The 20,009-nt window shown below is 37.0% G+C and overlaps 1 protein-coding gene across 7 annotated transcripts in view; it reads left to right on the top strand.

Annotated features, from left to right (window-relative positions):
- The window catches only part of LOC131047862 (histone-lysine N-methyltransferase ATX4), a 108,925-nt gene that overhangs the window by 236 nt on the left and 88,680 nt on the right, over positions 1-20,009 (top strand). For 2 of the 7 annotated variants that reach the window (XM_057981653.2, XM_059218369.1), the window contains exons 1-3: positions 25-2,683; positions 2,825-2,880; positions 3,061-3,268. In XM_057981653.2, coding sequence (XP_057837636.2) covers positions 1,613-2,683; positions 2,825-2,880; positions 3,061-3,268 — 1,335 coding nt within the window. In that variant the 5' untranslated portion in view covers positions 25-1,612. Of the gene's footprint in view, positions 1-23; positions 2,684-2,824; positions 2,881-3,060; positions 3,269-20,009 lie in introns of those variants that run through there. The other 5 variants (XM_057981652.2, XM_057981650.2, XM_057981651.2 and 2 more) reach the window with 5 other exon arrangements.

Below are 20,009 nucleotides of genomic sequence, written 5' to 3'. Positions count from 1 at the left end.
ATAAATTTGCATCTTAAAATTAAATGCTTTGGTAGAATCGTAAGAAAATGGAGTTTCTTCGGTGTTAGAATGTTGAGGGGTGCCTGTTTAAGAGTAGATCTTCAGACGAAAATACCGCAATTATGTGCGAATCTTGAACCGATTGTAGGTTTTCTTCCGTGGATCGCTTCCTTCTTTGTTTCTGCTAAGTTCTCACATTGTATTCTCCCCTCAAATTCGAAGACTCTTTAGTTTCGAGAAATTACGGTTGAAAAATCATTAACATCCCCCAGATTCAATAATATGCACCTAAAATATAATCTGTCTGTTCAATTACGCAAAATAAAAATCCAGTATAGCGTTTATGAAATTAATTTTCAAGTAATTTGTGCTAGCAGTTGGCTTTGTCATGGCGCGTTGTCCGTCTGCCTTCCCGAGCAATTGCATTCGAGACTTTTGTTTCGAATTGCAAAACACATGTTTTATTTTTATTTGTTTTTTATTTGTAAAAGTCACCGCGGATAGGATTCTCTTTTAATTTTGTTAAAAATATGTTATGTAGAAGTCAGTGTCATACTAAAATCTTTAATTTATTACTATTGTCTTATAATTTATTAACCATAAACTAAACGTGCATTCGCCTTTGGGTCGCTACCTTGTGAAGCTTCTTATAAATCCCTTTTGACGCGGTGAAGATGCCCTTCCGAGACCCTCGGGATTGTAAGTCGTAATCAATCTTCAGTTGTATTTGTTCTAACTGTAATTTGGAGAGTCTATATGTGTTGTACATTATCCCCACTTCCCTGGAAATGAGGCTTTATGTACATTGCCATAGCCAGAGGGAGCATTCAAGTTTTCTGCATCAACTTAGCCCAACATTGCAATTTTTTTGAGGTTACGTTTTTACACCATTCGCCTGTAATGCATTTGTGTTTAGCATTTTTCATAAATGATTTTTGCCGAATTGGGTTTGTGTTGGAAGTCAATAGAGCACATAAGCTTTATAGCTGATTTAACTGAGATGCACATTCCTATGGCTACGAGTAGGGCACCATGGGATTTTTGCGGACGCTTCTAAAATCCTCACCGTCCTCAGGGATTTCTGTGGGAATTCGTTCGCCTCAGACATTAAAGTCTTCATCTGTGACTTTGGTTGCTACTTTTGGATATGACTAACTTGATCTCCAGATGCGAGTCTTGTTGAGCTAAGGTTTCTGAAATGAAAGCCAATTTCAAACAAGCACCTTCTCTCGTTTTCAGTCTTGGGATTTATTCAACTATTTTACTAAATTTTTCATTGTCATCAACATTTGTAGTATAAATTGTGCGTTTACCATAGTTTTTATATGTAATCTGATGTATATTGAGTGGTAAGAATAATCTGTTTTCCTAGTACCAAAAAGCATGTGGCACGAGAGATTAGAGTAGTACGCATCTGGGTTGCTGTACTTTTGTGTATTCTTGTATCGTGATTGTCCCAGTCTGAGATTTTTTGTTCCTAGCCTCTCAAGGTCCGAATTGTTCTAATAGCCGAAAAGTTTCTACTGTTACTGAATCTGACATAGCATATTTACAGGGATAGAGTTGGAAGAAGAGGAGTAATGCACCTTTTTTAATATGGAGAGTTCTTCACATGATAGAAAGAAAGATGGTAACATCCATGACAGATTTGATTGAGGTTGCATTTGGGGATGGACTAGAGCCACATAGCAGAGAACATGAAGAGTGTGCAGATGATAAAGTTTTTAACATGGAAAATAGGAAAATAAATTATCCGACTCTAGATTTACTTGCAGATGCTGTAGAGGCATCATCGAAGACTGATAATTACAACTCTGAGATGAGTACTGGATGTAGAAATGACAATCAAATAAGGTTTGACAATGTATTCAAGAGAAAAGCTGTTGGTAATGGAACTTCACACCCTAAACGTGTCAGGCAGAGCGAGGAGAGCCTTGCAGACAGCAAGCGTGTTAGCTCAGACACCTCTTTTAATGCACGGAAATCTCCATGTCAAAATAAAGACATGGATAGTGAGAAAGGAGATCCAGAAACAGATGGTGAGAGCCAGGAAAAGCAATTTGCAGACCCCGTACATGTGAGTTTGTCGACTCCTATTGTGAAGAGTTTTCGTGGGCGCACTCAGATGCTTCCATCGCGCTTTCGTGACTCTTTAATTGAACCATTGAAGAAAATCCAAACTAAACGCTTGAAACATGGCTCTGATGAACTAGATTGTTATCCAAGATTTCATTTATCAAATACTAATTACAGTCCTGCTAAACGACGAAGAATTAAGCATAAGGATGCATTTAATTCGGAGCCTGCAAGGGTTAAAAATGGTCTGAAACATCAATTACAGTTGACAGCACCAGAACCTGAAAGTATGATTTCACAACATTTTCATAGCGCTTCCAAGCCATTTGAACCAGAGAATCTGACGACTTCACTCAGTTTAGACTGCGGGCCGAGTGTTCTAAGCAATAAAACAGCTGGGATTTCAGCCGGGGGTTTGAATCCCTTAGAAGAATTTTCCGTCGGTGATATAGTTTGGGTCAGATCTGATGATAACAATGGTCCAACTTGGCCAGCAAAAGTTATTGACCCTGCACAAGATGCTCCAGAATCTGTTCTGAATGCGTATGTTCCTGGGTGCCTTTGTGTAATGTTTTTTGGCTTCTTATCGGCAAAGACAAAAGAGAGGGTATGTAAATAATTGGATGCAAGAAATATAATAACTAAATTGTTGTGCAACTGATATTGCATGGCCTATGGGTTTTAATTTGAAATTCTGGTCCTCTCCCTCATTATTTGACCCTAGATTTTTCTCTTGTCACGAGCACAGGACTATGCATGGGTAAGACAAGGAACGATCTTTCCTTTTTTTGAGTACTTGGAAGTGTAAGTTTATAGCTATGTTGGCAAAGAGTCAGCTACTATTTGTCTTGTTCTTACTCAGATTATTTCACAATCATACAGAATTAGCTCTTGTAAATGTACGTAGCTTGTTATTTTTACTAATGATTATTTAAATCAAGAAGCGTCTTTCACCTTATAGACTTTATTTATTTGTTCTGTTAGATATCAGGGTCAGACACAACATAACAATAGTAATCCCAGCGAATTGCGGCTGGCAATTCAAGAAGCCACATTGGCATGGTATGACTTCGGAAATCAGGAATACTGTTCCAGAAACCAAGAAAGGGTTAAAGTTCCTCTGTCTAGCAATGGATATTCTTCTAAATTTGCTGACGTGCATCAAGGCCTTAAAGATAATGCTGGAAGGCAGGTAAGCGCTAGTAGAGGATCCTAAATTTTTTAATATATCTTGTTGTGCTTTGCTAGTAAGAACAAAATAAGGCTAGAGCTTAGAGGAAGGGGTGCTATTTTTTTTGGTTTCTGGTACGGACTTGCAGAAGAATTACCCGTTGATAACAAGAATCACTGTGACGTGGATCTCTAACTACATTTATATCATTCATTCTCTAAAATAGGGGCGTACTACAACATATTCATTTTTCTTATGGATTGGAAACAATGCCTATAGATATCCATTCATCTTATCTGTTTGTCAATATTCCACGGGAATACGGCTCTGTTAGCATTTTAAATTACCTTTTGCACGACAATACAAAACGGAACAGTGTATGAGGGACAGCCCTTTTCAAATTCAGAGTATTCATTTTTCTTATGGATTGGAAACAATGCCTATAGATATTCATTCATTTTATCTGTTCATAGATATTCCATGGGAATCCAGCTTTGTTAGCGTTTTAATTTGTCTTTGGCAAGACAACACAGAATGCAACAGTGTATAGGGACAACCTCTCTTCAGATTCGCAGGGGGAGCTCCCTAAGATCTAATCTAAACCCCAAACTAAGCTAAATAGTAAATTGATATTAGAGTAAAACTAGAGACATGATATACAGATGTGCTGACTATGTATGATTTATTGAGGGGTTTTGCATAAATAAAAATGATTATGTGCCTGTCTTTTTCCCTCAGATGCATGCACCAGACAGTTAACAGCTGTGCTGTGCAAACAAGATTTTCAGATATTGAAGGAAAGAAACTAGTAATCTAAACACACAAACAATACCTTCAGGCTGGCTGAAATAAAATTAACTATTCCTGCAAACAAGGATTGAAGGAATACAACACATGATTTCAAGAAATAAATGGCTAAGTTGCATTCAAAGCCACAACTCGGGTAGAAAGACTTGTCAATACAAAGTTTGACTTAGTATAATCTACTTTCAATTCAATTTATGAAACCATCAATACCATAAGTATTGACATAGAATAACCAACTTAAAATTTTAAACAATAGTTTCTGCAAAATAAGCGTAACAATCAACTATTCTCTTTCATAGTTTATGTGCTCAAATCACTTATTTATGGTTACAAACACTTAATTTTTGGGACTTTAAAATAATCTTTTTTATCCCAAAAAGCAAGCTTTAAAGCAACTTGCTCAAAGGCTGATGAAAAGCTGGAAAGAGATAAATTAAGAAAATCTAATCTCAAAGAAATAATACAATAACATGGCATAAAATAGGTCTTCCTCTTTCACCGAAAATAGAACACAACCAGAAAAGAATTCCAAAAGATGTCAAAATCATAATTTGCATAGAGCAATATCTTCAAGTTTTAGTGCTTTAGTTTTGTCTTTTTGATTTTGTGGCTAACTGGTTCTTGTGGTGCCACATTTTTTTATTGAATTTGATTGACTAATGTATACTCAGGATGCCTCTTAAGTGATTTCCTTCTAGACCTTAAGAATTTAAAACTGGTTGAGTTAGTCTATGCTATGTCTGAATTTGTCATGTTTGGTGGAGATGTTCAATGGCTTTGTCAACTCAAAATTGTGCCTAGTGGAAAAGTAAGGTAGCTAAGCCACAACTAGTGTGCACATCCTCCACTTTTTTTGTGTTTTTGATAAAAATTACAAGTTATAACAGTTGAACCAGACAAGAACTGCATCTCATTGGAGTTCCATAACTTTTCTATTGCTGGGCAGAATTTCCCATCACTGAAGCCACTTTTTAAAATTAGGTAGAGTAGTTTAATGGTCTAGCCATTGAGAAATAGTGCCTCTTTAGTGACTTATGACTGAACTTTATAGAACTTAAGCCAGGTATTAACTTAAACCTTTAGGTGGAATTTTTTATTTTTTTGAGCCATGATGCCAAGCCAGTGGAGTACTTAAGTGGATCAAACTTAAGAAATTTGTGTGAGTCTTATACTTTAACCAATTTTTTATGTTGCCAGTCCACTTAAACCACAGAGGAGTTCTGGCTTGCTCATGCCACCTTGTCCATTATGTCTTGGGCAGAAATGATCATCACTCGAACCAATTTCGAGTCCCTAGGTGGAGATAACAAATGGCCAAACCATTCGACAAGCGCGTCTTCAATAACTTAGCCATATTCATCCCTGTCCTTAGCTGCAGCCATTGAAAATTTCGAACCTCATCATTATTTCATTTAAGACCAGCTGCAATCTCAATCAACCCACACAAGCTATTAGTTGAAAAGCAAGACTATGAAATCACCACCCTGTAAACTGACAGGGAAGACCACATATTGAATTGGGTTTATGCATATTGATGATCAATTGTGACAACATAGTGGACAAGTACAAACATTGAGATTTGTAATAGTGCAACAAACTCTAAAGTTAACTGTATTGCACTCTACACAACATAGAGGACAGTACTAAGGTGGAAATAACATATTCCTTTTTCCCTTTTGAGCTTCTTGTCTCATGACCTATTTCATCCCATTGGCAGACATCACAACCATTTGTCTCTTTAACTGAATAGGTAATAACACAAATTCAGAAATATGTTTCTTTGCATGCTATTGTTTTCAAGATATTTGTCTCCTCTATTCCCTTGGTTCATGAAATATATAGTGCATCCAAATCTTATACTCAGACTTTATTGGTGACTAGCATAAAAATAAGTAGAATCAAAATTATCTATTACACAATTCAGTCAAGACTTTTCTTGGACTGTTGGCAAATTTTATCATAAACCAGAGCATGTAAAGTTCCCTTGGAATAACATGGTACAATGACAATAACCTTTATACTACCTTTTGATGTTAGCTGGATGCTTTGATCATGAAGTTTCTAACACATAAATCAACTTAGTGCTTTGATGTAACCAATCATGATAATTGATTTTTATTTTAATGTTTTTTCCAATGTATCAATATCATTATGCCTAATAATTCCACACATGCAATGATAACTGTAGAGTTCTCTTATCTATTGTAATGGTGGAAAATATTCCACAATTAGAAGTACGAAAAACCACTAATATTTAGACTTAGGAACCATTACATTTAAAGAGGGGTAAACCCGATAGATCTAGACACAAAGTTAGGGCTGAGAATTCTATTGAATTTACTGGATTTGAATTGATTGCCCTCTTTTAAGTTGAATTGTAAACTGCTGAAATTAGGGTAAATGTGCTAGAATTGAAGTAAAACATATGAACAGTGAGAATAGTTGTCGGATTGAGCCACAAACCTAGATTTGAGCAATGTAAGTGTATTCGGATTTGTTCCTAGAAGGAGCTCCTGAAATGTCGGTATTGGTATGCTTGTCGCGCCAGTCCTCTGTACTTTTCTTTGTCTGAAGGGGAATTTGTTTGTCATTGTAAATAAAGCCAATTTTGAAGATCGCAGCTCCGTACCTGTTCCTACACACTAGAGAAGGGAAATAGGTTGGGAATAGGGGTTTGCCTTAGGTCAAACCTTGGTTTTGGAATTAACCATGAAATAGAAATGAAATGTAATTAAATTGTACTAATAGAAATGTTCTCCTTTTGAGGGAGATGCTGAATAATGATTGAAACACTAATGATATACCTCTTAATGGAGTTTTGTTTGTCTCCACAAGGAATTAGGGTTTCATGAAGTCTTCATAAACATAGAACATGAATGCCAACTCTAATGCTTGAAACTTGACCGTACTTCTGCTCCAATGCTTGAAAGAAGACTAATTGCTTGCTCACTTGAATTTGAATGAATGCTTGATTGAATTCCTAGATGTGTGATGATCAAAATGAGAGGGAAGATCTCATTTTATACCTGCCCATCGAAAAACAACTTAATTTTCCGACATGAGTCAACATGGGATCTAGGTCCCAGCTAAAGTGATGTGACCGTTAAGGGGCCCAAAAATAGGCCCTGATTGGGAGGATGATGCCCTAGTCTTGACCAATCAGGGACCAAGAAACAAGGGATAAATGAAGTGCAAGTTGAAAATAATGAAGAATTGCATGGTCTGAGTAGAATCAAGGCTCCAATCAGGCTTCGGGACATGAATGTCAAGGTGAGGGCCCAAATGAGGACGAAATTTTAAGGGAGTACAATTTAGGATTCTACATCTATATCATCAAAATATTCTGCATCTTCAGCCAAAAGATTGTTTCCTCCACAAAGTAATAAATCTAGGAGCACACTAACCAAATTCTCTTGTTTTTCGTAGGTGTTTACAAAAAAAATATGAATGCTTGTTTAATATCCACCACCTTTCTCAATGTTCTTAGAGAGGGGTGCCTCTGCATGGGGTCATGATGATTATGATTGAACCTACTGCCCTCATGATCTTGTGGATAAAGGACAAAGTATAGAAATACATTATTTATTGGGACATATACTTAATATTGCACAAATAAATGATATCTCATCCTGTGTAACAACCAAAAAACTTTGGAATTTATCCTATGCTCCCCCAAGTTTTAGGGACAAGGATAGCAGGTGATGGCGTGATGTGTTCCTAGTATGGGGGTACTTTTGGGCCATATTTTAGGGGATGACTATTAAAATTAGGGAAATTTTTAAAAAATAGAGAGAAATTTCAAATATTTATATCATAACATTGATAAAGCATTTATCATAGACATTGTAGAAGCTTAATGCATAATATTAGACTTAAATTGAGATTTTACATGAGAATTGACAAACAAATTAACAAAGTTCAAGTGTTTTGATTCAATTAATGTGCATACATATTATATTAAGTTGCCGATTTGGGTATGTGGGTATGTCAATTTTTTTTCCTTGGGTATGGGTACGGGTAATAGATAATAGTTAGCAGCCAAACAATAATAGACATTAGATAGCAAGTAGTAAGAGTAGAAGTTAGAGTAGGAGGAGAAGGCAAAGATTGTTGCCAAGATCTTGTTGTAAGGGACATATTGTTTTCATTGAAGTTATTTTTGAATTCTCTATGGTAATTCAACATGTTGCATGGTCTCTACTTCTCATTTGCTTTAAAGTTGGTTATGTGAATGGAAGATGTCATTGTTGATGAATGATGTACCTAATGTTCATACTACTTGTAATTTGTTGATTGCAAATTGCAGCGTGTAGTCAACTGAACTTGTGAGAAAGCTTAACTTCTGCTACTTCATGCTCATTGTTTGTGTGGTTGATGTGCATTGGTGATATGAAAATCATTCGTTTATCCTTAGGAGATTGCACTAACTTTGTGTAGTTGTTCCTTGATGGCGAAACAAAGTTTGGTTTGGTCACACCTAATCAACAATCAGATCCTACATTCTTAGGATTAGATTAGCTTTCTCAACCTTTAATTCCTTTTGCTATTTGTTTTCCAAATCAAGTAAATTTCCATGTTCCACCAGCATTCAAGCATTCAAGTATCAATGCAAGTCCCCTTGGATTAGCAACATTCACATCAACCATTGAGCTATCTACAAGTCAAGACTTGACAATAGAAACCTTGGAGTCATCTCGGTTGATCACATAATTTAGCATCCAAGGAGATTTTGATCAAGAGAGGATAGAGTGCCTTTGGGATTTTATTTTGTGTTGCATAGTGCATAAAAAACACATCATCATGTATCACATTTCTATTCATATTGAAGATCACATAGAGATTTAGTAGATCTCTTTTTCCTTGGCATGATAAAATGAAATGCACCAAATCCAAATACGATAATCACTATCTCAGAAAAAATTAATTTTCTTTACGTAAAGAGTGAAAATTCAAACAAAATATTTGAACTTGGAAGCATTAAATCAAAAGATCTATGGTAGAACTATCCATCATACGTGATTGACACTATCCTTGCCTTGTATTTCTCATTCCAAATATTATGTCGCCAACACAATTGTTGATGTTGTTGACAACATTTTTTGTTATAGTCACATTTAGGATCAATCCTGCTTCCAAGTGATCCTCGCTCCAACAACCTTGCATGGGCCACATGTATTACATATAAACTGAATTGAAATTAGTATTTAAGGATCCTCACTCACATTAGAAGTACATATAAATGGTATTATTATGGCTTGTGTTTGAGTGTTCTCTTTTCCCTAGACCTATCTTCTCTAGAGTAATAAAATTTCACCACCTAACATCCATTTCAATGACCTTGAGGTACAGTGGGAAATAACAATGTATTCACATATGCATTTCTATCTCTCCATTAGAGTATAATGCGAGGATAGAAACATTATATGGAAAGGACATTAAAATAGAAAAGGGAATTAAAAAATAAAAACTGTTGGCAAGTTAATGGGGGAAAGGCCTGCTCGTAGTGGTTCCCTTTTTCATTGATTTCCATTTGATTTTATACAATTGAATTTATTAAAGTAATTGGACTAACCACTTCTTTTTTGCAACTGATATATAATTGTCTGTGAGGCACCTAACTATGGGAAGCTGACATTTTAGTTGCATCAATAAACATTATGACTTAAAGTGAGCAATGATTAGAATATGGATTTGGTTTACTGTTTGGATTCAAATCTGAAAATTTGTAGATGTTAGTCATAAGCTCAATTCAAGCAGCCTCTTAAAGCAATGGTGGGCTCCTAAATTATCCATCCACTACAATAACAACTTGACGAGACTAAATATTAGATTGTGATCCACACTGCCTTATGCATATAGCCCCCATCTTTCTAAAATAAGTCAAATGTAAAAATCAAGGTGGACATTTCAGTGTCATAAATTTTACACACTGTTTATGTGGCTTCATCACATTATTCTTTAGATATTTGGGCATTTCAAGATCATTACAATTTGCTATTTTTCTTTGGCATCAAGGCATTATAGTTAACCCAATTTGAGGGGTGAAATTTAAAGTTCAGGCATGCAAGCTTTGCCTGATTGTTGGCATCCTTTCTTGCTTTATAGACAATTGGCATAAGGAAATCCGAATCACCACGTGATGTCAAACATTATCTTATGGGGGATTGGTTTGGCTACACACCTGATAGACTTGGAGTCATCAATTCTTCATTTTTTGGTGTTAGTGGAGAATGGAGAAACTAGATCACCTTCTTATTTTCTCACTTTTATTAACATTATAGATGGACGTTTGAACATCTGACTGAAGAACTAAGATTATTTGCATTAGCATGATTTCAGCATCCCTAAAAGCAATCTCTAGTGATTTTCCTCTAGGGATATATATGACTGCTTACCTGCAATACTGTCAATTTTGACTCTTCTAACTCACAAGGAAACACCTCTATTACTGAACATTTTGCTATTGTTTATTGTAAGTGGAAAGGCCTACCAAATGCCCCAAATTCTTAGTTCTCCTGAGTTTGAGATGGAGAACCATCACCAATGCTTCACTTACTGTTAATTTTATTTGGTAGGCGTAGTAGGTCTTGTTGATTGTCTGATGCATCTAGACAATCTATTTCTTTGGGATTTTGATGGCCAGAAACTCAAACCATCACGGCCAATCAGACAATATTGTCAGTTTGCATGGGGGGACTAGTAACTTGCTTCATAGAAGGACTTAATTGTTTTGGTCAAAGCTCTACTTTATGCTGAAGGTCCCACTAGGCAGCAAGGTGCTCATGGATAGATACATGTTTGTGAACCAAATTCCATTAAAAAAGCTTATAATGTTTTGTATCTAGATATGAGACAATCACTGTAGCCCTTCTTAAATGGCCAGTGCCATTGCCCAACCATTACTATTGTAATTGTTTGTATCCATTCAAAACTTCCACCCTAGAAGGATTTAATGCTTCGATCTTGCCTATCTGTATACAATGGGGAAAGGACACCAGAGGTATTCAAATTTCATATGCCTTTAAACAGTTCTCTAGCTTAATCTTTTGTCTTGTCCTTTGTGCATAGTTTCCATTTATAAAATTGACCATATGCAAGTACGAGGTTAGTCATCTACTCTTTCAAACTGTCAAGGTTAAGTAGTTTGTACACCGAGCTAAGTGGTACATTGATTTTGAATAGGATAAAATGATATTTGAACAAACATGGATGTTAGTCCATGCCTAAAAAACACTATTAGCCATGCAAATCCTGCTATGCAACATTATTGGCAGGAGACTACTTGGTGCATTGCACTTTAGATACTGCCATGTGTAGTTTTGGGTGGAGACTACTTGGTGCATCGTACTTTAGATACTGCATATAGGTATATCAAGTAGAGCAAAGACATAAACACAGTCAAAATCACTAAATCGATAACCAGACTAGTTATCAACTCTTTCAAGATTTTTGAGTTGAGCAATTTAGACCAAGCTAAGCGGTGCATTGATTTTGAGGGATAAGTATTTTGGGCAGAGACAAGGATGTTGCCACACACTTGGAAAAAATACTCAGCCATGCTCAGCCTTCCTTACAACAATATTAACAATGTGTAGTGCTCAGGGAGACCATCTTATTCACTGTGCTCCAAATAGTTGAAATATCAACTACATTTTGGCATATCCAGTAAGACCAATCATCACTCACAATAACTATAAGAGATGACTTATTGTTCTTGTAACTTATCTTGTATAGTATATTACAAAAGCTCGGAAAATTTATTTCCATAGCCTTGTTGAGAGGAAACCTGTCCCAATATTATTCTAATTAGAGCAATGGAGTTTCTTCCACAATTAAGCCCACTTTAGCTTGCTAATTCATTTGCAAGACCTTTTTCAAGTGTTGGGACTTATGAACCATTGATTATAGATCTCACTTGCTTAATCATTTTCATATAGATAGTGTTTATAACTTTATGTGATGTTTTACAACTTTATTAGAAACTCCACAAAGAATGGCTCATAGGTGTCTGCAAACAATTACTGATCATTGTGTATATGGGCTGACTCTAAACTTGTTGCTTCTCCTTTCACAAATTTCTATCCCTTTCATTTTTTAATACTTGCAAACCTTGCTATAAAAAAGATTCTAATACTTTTGTCATGTTGTCCTCATTTTTGTTTCCAAAAATGAAGGACCACTACGTTGAAATTTTTATGAAAAAATGAAAAAATTTACTCTATGGCACGCTTCCCGAGGCAGAATTTCGACTAATCTTTGGACTGGCTTAATTCTCAATCCATTCTCGAACTACGTTTCAAAGTTCGTCCAATTCTGGGTTCGTTTGCTATGCCTTTCCTTCAATTTCGGGTTTTAAAACCCCGACTGCAGGTGGAGAATTTTTTTCAAACTGCAAGTTTTAATGATATTCATTGTTTTGGTCTTTGTAGGGGAATTTTTGACTGATTACATGTGCACTTTAATATCAAATATGTTACTTGTAATTTATTTTAAATTTCCCCTTTGTTGTTCTCATCTTTTTATTGTTTTTTGGTCTTTTTTAGTTAAAATAGGGATTTTTTGGCTCAACTGCAAGTAAACTTGCAGTTTGGTAAAAAAACCCCTACTTTAATGGTTTTCACATGTAATAGGGATTTTAAATCCCCATTACATATGTGCAAGTATTTCTAACTTGTTATAGGGATTTTATTTCCCTTTTACAAGTATTTGAAACTTGCAGTTTGGTCAAAAAACCCCGATTTTGCCTTGCAAGTGCATTTTTGACAATTTTTAAACTTGTCATTTGTCCAAAAAAACCCGATTTTGACTTGATAAGTGAAAAAGTAAAAAATAAAACTTGTCATTTGTCTTAAAAAACCCGATTTTGGCATGTAAGTGGAAAAAGTGAAAATAAAACTTGTTATTTTCTCTCTAAAACCCGATTTGCTTGATTTTGGGCAATTTGAACTTGTCATTTGTCTTTAAAAACCCGATTTGCATGGAAAATGGATTTGTTGAAGATGTCAAAGTGATTTTTTGGGGAGATTTGCTGGAGATGCAAGGCGTTTAGGATTCTATTCTATTCTCATGCTTTCACAAACACATTTTTCGCTATTTAGAGTTTATTGTTGCTGGTTTTTGGTGCCAAATCAGCAAAACGTGGTTCTTTCAATCCACTTTTTGGGCGTTTTTACTCCACTCTCCTAAATCGTTTTGCCCTTTCCTACCTAGGCGTGGAGGGTGGGAGGATTTTCGAGCCATTTAATGATGCCGTTGGAGTTTGAAATGGTGGCCACGTTTTTCACGTGATTCCCTTTGGCTACGTTTTTCAACATTTGGCATCATTCCTTCTTCTTCCTCCTTAGGCGTTTTGCTCTAATCCACTTGGATGCACTCTCTCATTGGCATTTTGGTCCTCCAAGTTTGGGATTGCTGCTACATTTATCAGTTTGGGGCATTTTTGCAAAAAACGTGATAAGGGTTTGACATTACGGATTGCTCCTTTTTACTGGTTTTGCTTCTTCATTCCAAGAATTGTTGCATTATTGGAGAAGCATTTGCATTTTTAAGAAAGGTATGTTCTCTTTCCTTTCTTCCCTTCATTTTATTATTTTCTTGTTTTCTTTATTTTTCGTTCTTAGTTGCATTTTTGGTATGTGTTGTTCTTCCCCCCAAAATTGGTTTTTGTGAAAGAAATCTTCCCCTTGGTATGCAATTGTTGAATTGCATTGTTCTTCCCAAAATTCCCTCTTTACTTGTATTCGGGATTTTTAATCTCGATTACAAGTTCGCTGGAAATTCTTGTTCTTCCCCTACGGATAAGGAATTTAACCATTTTCGGTTAAAATTCCAAGTTGAAAAGTGTGAAATACCCCTCCCTTGCAAATTCGGGTTTTAAAAACCGGATTACATGTTGAAGAGTTCTTCCCATTTTCATGAAAATGACTTTCCTGGATATTCCCATTTCTATCCATTCATGTTCCCCATATCCGTACTTTCCATTTCTATCATTTCCTGCAAGTCAAAATCTCATTTTTCGTCCATTTCTCCATTTTCGAATTTACAAGTGTACTTGTATTCGGGTTTTAAAACCCCGATTGCATGTATGTCCTTTCCAACTTGCGAAAATTCTCCCAAGATCCGAAATGGTTCAAAGTCAAGATTTTCCCATTTCTACATATCTCCCCTCTTCCTCTCACAAAACCGTGAAATTCAGAAATCAAAGTTTTACCCATTTGAAGAAGGAAGAATGATATTTGCAGCTGACTATGATGTTGCCTTAACTCTTTTAAGTCTTCATCACAGCATTCCAGGTTCACAATCAATGTTAGATTTGCCGGCATCTCCAACTCCAAAGAAAATGAAATACAAATATGACAAATACCAGAATGAGGTTGCACCTTCCCAGGTTTCTTCTCCTTTGGATCGCATCAGGGACACGGAGATAGGGCGCGTTGATATGGCAGAATTCATCAACAGGGTAGAAGATCCACAGGATAACAACTTGCAGCGGCTGTTGGACAGCCATATCCATCATGCATCTTCTTTCCCAGTGGCTGCCCTAGAACCTGAGTTCGTTCTTGCATGCGCCCATCATTTTGACAAGGAATTAAGAGTCATAAAAAATGATGATGGTGAAGCTATAATTCGCCTTGATGCGGATACAATCGAGAAGGTTTTCAGAATACCTCCTGCACCTGTTTATATGGAAATCTCCAAAGAAAGCGCAGCAGAGTATTATGTGAAAAGGGAAAAAGATTGCAAGCGACACATCAATAGGAGGATCCAAGAGCCACGACCTTCCTTCTCAAGGTGGGCCAAGTTGTACCGTTGTGATTTCAAGTGGGAGATAGGAGACACCATCACTCTTCTCAGCAGGATGGTGGGCCTTGAGCACTCCAATGTCTTTGAGCCATGGATGTATCAATTCATTATGTTCATACAGTAGTCACATCACATTTCATGGGGTGAAGTCATTAGCGATGCCTTGTGCAAACAACTTGCAGCAGTTCCTACCACCATGACCTTCTTCATGAATTCTTATTTGGTATATTTAGCAGCATCACTTAGACACTTTCCAGGTCTTTCTACCAAGGGTGATCGCTCGCTTATACCAGTTTGGGAATATTATGACCAGTTGCCATTGAAACCCAATAGACTGCATTTCAGAAGAGTCCAAGATGCATTCTTCGGATATTTCATGTGTTAGTTTGACATGGATCTCAGGAACAAAAGAGTATCAGATGAGGCATGGGTCAAAATGTCTGAGTATGGGTGTTTGTTCCTGCAATTTCCCACCTTCACTTATATGAGGATTGGATGCTATGATGGTCAGCCATACATGCTTCCAAGATACCCAACCGATAAGATAATTCTTATGGAGTTGGGAAGATAGATCATGGCTGTTCATACTTTTCAATCTGTTAGACACAAGGTTGGAATGCGGATCTCTACCACAAACCCATTAAAAATTGGTTGATACTCCCTCGTCACATCTGTGAAGGCTAAGGCCATGGAGGCTGAATTGCAGGAAATCAAGCTTAAGAGATTCAAACCTAGAGCTGATTTTGATTATAGAGGTATGAAGGAGAAGATCAAGAAATCCTTTGTGCATGTCCATCGCATTGAAGACATTTGGGTAGATCTCCGCACAGAAGCCGGAGTTCTGAAGATGGATTACTGCAGGCTCACTGTTGAGCAAATTGTTGACTTGAACTTGGCAGATATCCCACAAGGGATGATCGATGATGGGCATATACTTGATCCTGAATACACTTCACGAAGGGTTGAGGAAGCTCCACTTCCTTTGATCCAATGGTCACACAAGGAGTGCGTCTCCATCCTTGACAGATTTCAGCCTATCTTGGCCAACACTAACGCATGGCTAAAAAGTAATGCTGTTAGACTTATCAAAATCAAGGTTGGTAAAGAAGATGATTCTATGGGCCTCTTGGACGGAAATCTGAGATTCAGATTGATAACAAGGAGGGTGCTTCATCTTCGGGCACAAGGATCAAGTTACGAGTCAGTCATGCAGTAGTACTTCCTCCTGAGGAGACGACTATTCGTGGGAAGGAGAAATCACGGTTCCATGTTCGGGTGATCGATCTGGATAATCCAGAAGAGGGGCAGCAATTTGATGATGCGCCTAAGTCTCCAGTTTCAGACTCGCCTCATGAGGTCATTCCTCCAGTTTCCATTGAGACGCCTCTTTCTCCTCCTGATTTGCTCGTAGATGAGTCTCCTCAGAATGCAGTTCCCATTTCAGCATACGAGCCTTCTCCTGATCGACAACAAGAAAGTGTGTTGAAAGTTCCTGAAGATAATCCCACTTGCATTCAGTTATCAGAAATTGATACTTCCACTTCTGGTTTTGAAGAATTCATGAGGCAATCTTCATGTCCATTGGTAACCGAGCAAACCGTGGTCGCTGTTCAAACAGATATTCCTCCCAGGGTGAACACGGTAATTCAAACAGAAACTGCTTCTCCTTCGCCTACGGCTGCTACTGGAAGTGAGTTGATGACTTTGCCTCCATGGCTTAGTTCTTTCACCCCGAAAAGGAAGAAGCAAGAGATCTCACTTGATGCCTTTGACTACCAGCAACTCAAACAGTCTAGATCCAAAGTTGCTAAGAAGGCCAAGACTATCTCTAGGGTAACTGTTGATAATAACAAGATGAAAATAGCTGAAATTGTGGAACCTATTGCAGATAAGCCACTTGATGAAATGTCAGCTGTTGATTATAAGGTTACAAGGATAGAATTGGGCAAGCAAACACATGAGGTCATTAAACATGATGCTCAGTTTTCTGTTGCTTCACTGGTGCAAAGGTGTGACGATCTTCTTGCGAAGAAAGACAAGCTAGAAGAGGAAAACCGACAGCTTATGGCAGCCATTCATAAAATCACAAAACTTGCTGCTGAAGGGAGTAACTCCATAGGTTCTTCTGGTTCCCAAGAATCGATTCGTGGAGTGGAAAGGGCTGCTCAGAAAGTACAAGCACTGGATTCCTGGGTTGATCAACTTCATGATCAATGTGTACAAGTGGTAAAAGACATTTTTCAAATAATGTCTAAGTTGGAAACCATTGAGGAGAAACTGGATCAGACTTCTAACACTTTCAAAAAGAATCTGGAAAGTGTTGAGAAAAGTCTAGCAATCTGGCGTACCATGCCCCAACAACAGCTGAGTATTTTGCAGGAGCATGCCATCATCTCTTCTAGGGTCATGTACTCGGAATTTGAAGAACTCATGGAAAACAAGACCCTTGTTCTTAAATCCCTCATTGAGGAGATCGGTGATGCAAGGAGATTCCGAGATGAAGTTTATCGAGGTATTGTCTCACATTGTGAAAGGGCCTCTTGCAATATAGTAAGTCAGGATGGAGAGTTGATTCCAGAAGAAGAAGTTCTTGCTGATTTACAGATGAGGATTCATAATGAATGGAGGAGCGAACAATTCTCGGCAGCTTCAATTCAAGCATTGATGAAACACCGAGCCTTTTTGCATGAGATCCAGTCTATCCTGGATAAAAACAATTCCGCGCTCCTCCGCTGTCACGACACTATTGTGAAGACTATGGTTGTTGCCAAGAACACCCATGAACCGAATCCTAAGGAACTACAATCGAGCATCCGGAAATTTCAAGGATTTGTGTCTTCACAAAATGCAACTTAAGTGTTTTTCAACACTTAGTTGAATTTTCCCTCTTTTGTAATCTTTAGTTGTAATTTTGTTTTGACAAGTTACATGTAAAAGTATTTTTTGTAAAATGCAAGTTACACATTACTTGCACTTTTGTAATTACATGTAAGGCAACTACAAGTTGTGTGCGATTAGGACTGTAGTTGGAATAAGTCTTAGTTAGTTAGAGTAACTCTTAGTTAGTTAATGAAGTCTCAGTTATTTATTGAATGAGTCTTGGTGGTTGAGAGAATCTCTCAAGTTAGTTAGGATCCTCCCACCTTTTTCTCAAGGCTCCTCTTCTATAAATACTTGAGAGGTCCATTGTAATTATCATCTTTTGGAAAGCAAGCAAAAACTCTGCCAAATTTACAGCAAGAAGTCTTTGAGCTTATGTATGTGAATTGAAGGTTTTGAAGAATAATAAAGAAGGATTACTCAAGTTTTGAGTCTTTGAGCTACATGTTTGAGTTTGAATCTTGTTATCTCTTTTATGCAAAGTGTTTCTAAAGGAGCTTAGTCCAATCTGATTTGAAGTCTTTGAGCTGCAAGTAGAGAAGATTAATTAAAATAGGAAATTCTCTTGAAGGAGCAGCAAGTCTTTGAGCTTGCGTCTATTCTTGAAGAAAAAATTACTGTTTGATAAGAAATAGCAGCAAGTCTTTGAGCTTGCATTAGTTCTTGTCTTTGTGTTGAAAGAATAGATTATTCCAGTCTTTGAGCTGTTATCTTTTATTCGTTGTAAAAATTTAGTATAGCAAAGGGTAGATAGGACTTCCAATAGTCAAGTCTTTGAGCTTGATATTGCTGTCCCGTCCCGAAGGAAGTGACGGAAGTCTTTGCGCTTTCAGGAAACTTCATTTCCTTTCTCCTATTTCACTTAAAAGTGGTTACTGCTGTTATTCAATCGCTATCCTTTTCTGTGAAGAGAAAAGGATATTGTCTTTCTTGAAAAAAGAAGAAAGATTGCTGTCCCATCCCATTTTACTTTCCAAGTTGTAGTTAGATAGGGGGAGCCTTCCCTTAATTAGGAGAGTTTTTACTCGTGTGCTGTGGTTGAAACCACAATTTTGTATATTTCCCCAAGTGTACAAAATTTTCAACCAACATGTCAACATGGACACTAAGGTGTCTCTGCAAGGCCAAACCAATTATAATTTATAAGTGATGAGATCAGTGTAGGTTTTTATGTTTGTTTCTACATAGAATCAAAACTCACTGGAAACTTTCAAAATTGCAAGTACACATGATTTTTTGTATGTGTCAAGTAACACACCCTGTAACTCACAAGCAAGTTTTGATGAGTTAAGACCTACAAACTCATGGTAAGTGTGAATGCTTGCTGAGTCCATGCTTGCAACTCAGCCTATGGCTTGCATGCAAAAACAAGAGGGAAACATGAGAGTTTTCTTCCTTTGTAAGCCCTGGGCACTCTCCCCTTCACTCACATAGTGATCATTTTCCTTTGAGCTCTTCTTGTGGTGACATTAGGTGATTGTAGAAACAAGACCTTTCATGATATTTTAGGTATGATTTGCTTTATCTATTTTTTTTCGCATTTTTTCAAGATTGTTTTACAATACTAAATTCTTCCAAGCATTTCAATGTTGTTTTCTTTTACATGTATATTTTATGTGCATTTGAATTAATCTGCTCTAGCTAGGGTTCTATAGTAATGATTTTTTTTTTTTTTCAAAGCTAAGATAATGCATTTGTTAAATTTTCTGAAAGCTAGAGTCTGCAACAATCAACTTTGTTTTTTCATTGCTAAGGTTTGCATTTTTTATCCACGGGCATCAAGAAGTGGAAAGTGGAAGTTGAAGTGTTAGGAACATGGATGCCACTTGGAAGCATAACATACCAAAGACTAGCCTGAAGATGACTCATTTGCATCCATTTTGGATTGAAGATCACTGGAGGTGTTAATCGTCTCAAATACCACCTTGTATAGATTATTGACTGCAACATCAACTTTGTGTTTGAACATTGACTACCCCTCGTTTTGGTTAGCAAAATAATGTAGAAGATGAGGCGGACAACCACAACCATTGAAGTAGTGATGAATCCTAACATGGCACATGAATTAGAGGCAAAAAAAGAGAGAGAGATTGTGAGCTCCTCATGTGGTCCACAAATTCATAACACATCCCATTCTTGATCTCCATCTGAATGCAATCATAGGGATTTTTTATTTCATGAAACACACTAATTTCACTATTTCAGAACCTTCACTTGAAGGTACAGGTTGGAACAAAGAGAAGCAAGATGAAGCAAGTGCAACTTGTCTAGA

This window comes from Cryptomeria japonica, chromosome 3, assembly GCF_030272615.1.
Source record: "Cryptomeria japonica chromosome 3, Sugi_1.0, whole genome shotgun sequence".
Lineage (NCBI taxonomy): Eukaryota > Viridiplantae > Streptophyta > Pinopsida > Cupressales > Cupressaceae > Cryptomeria > Cryptomeria japonica.
The sequence above is the reverse complement of the archived record's forward strand: the minus strand, read 5'-3'. Positions and strand labels throughout refer to the sequence as shown.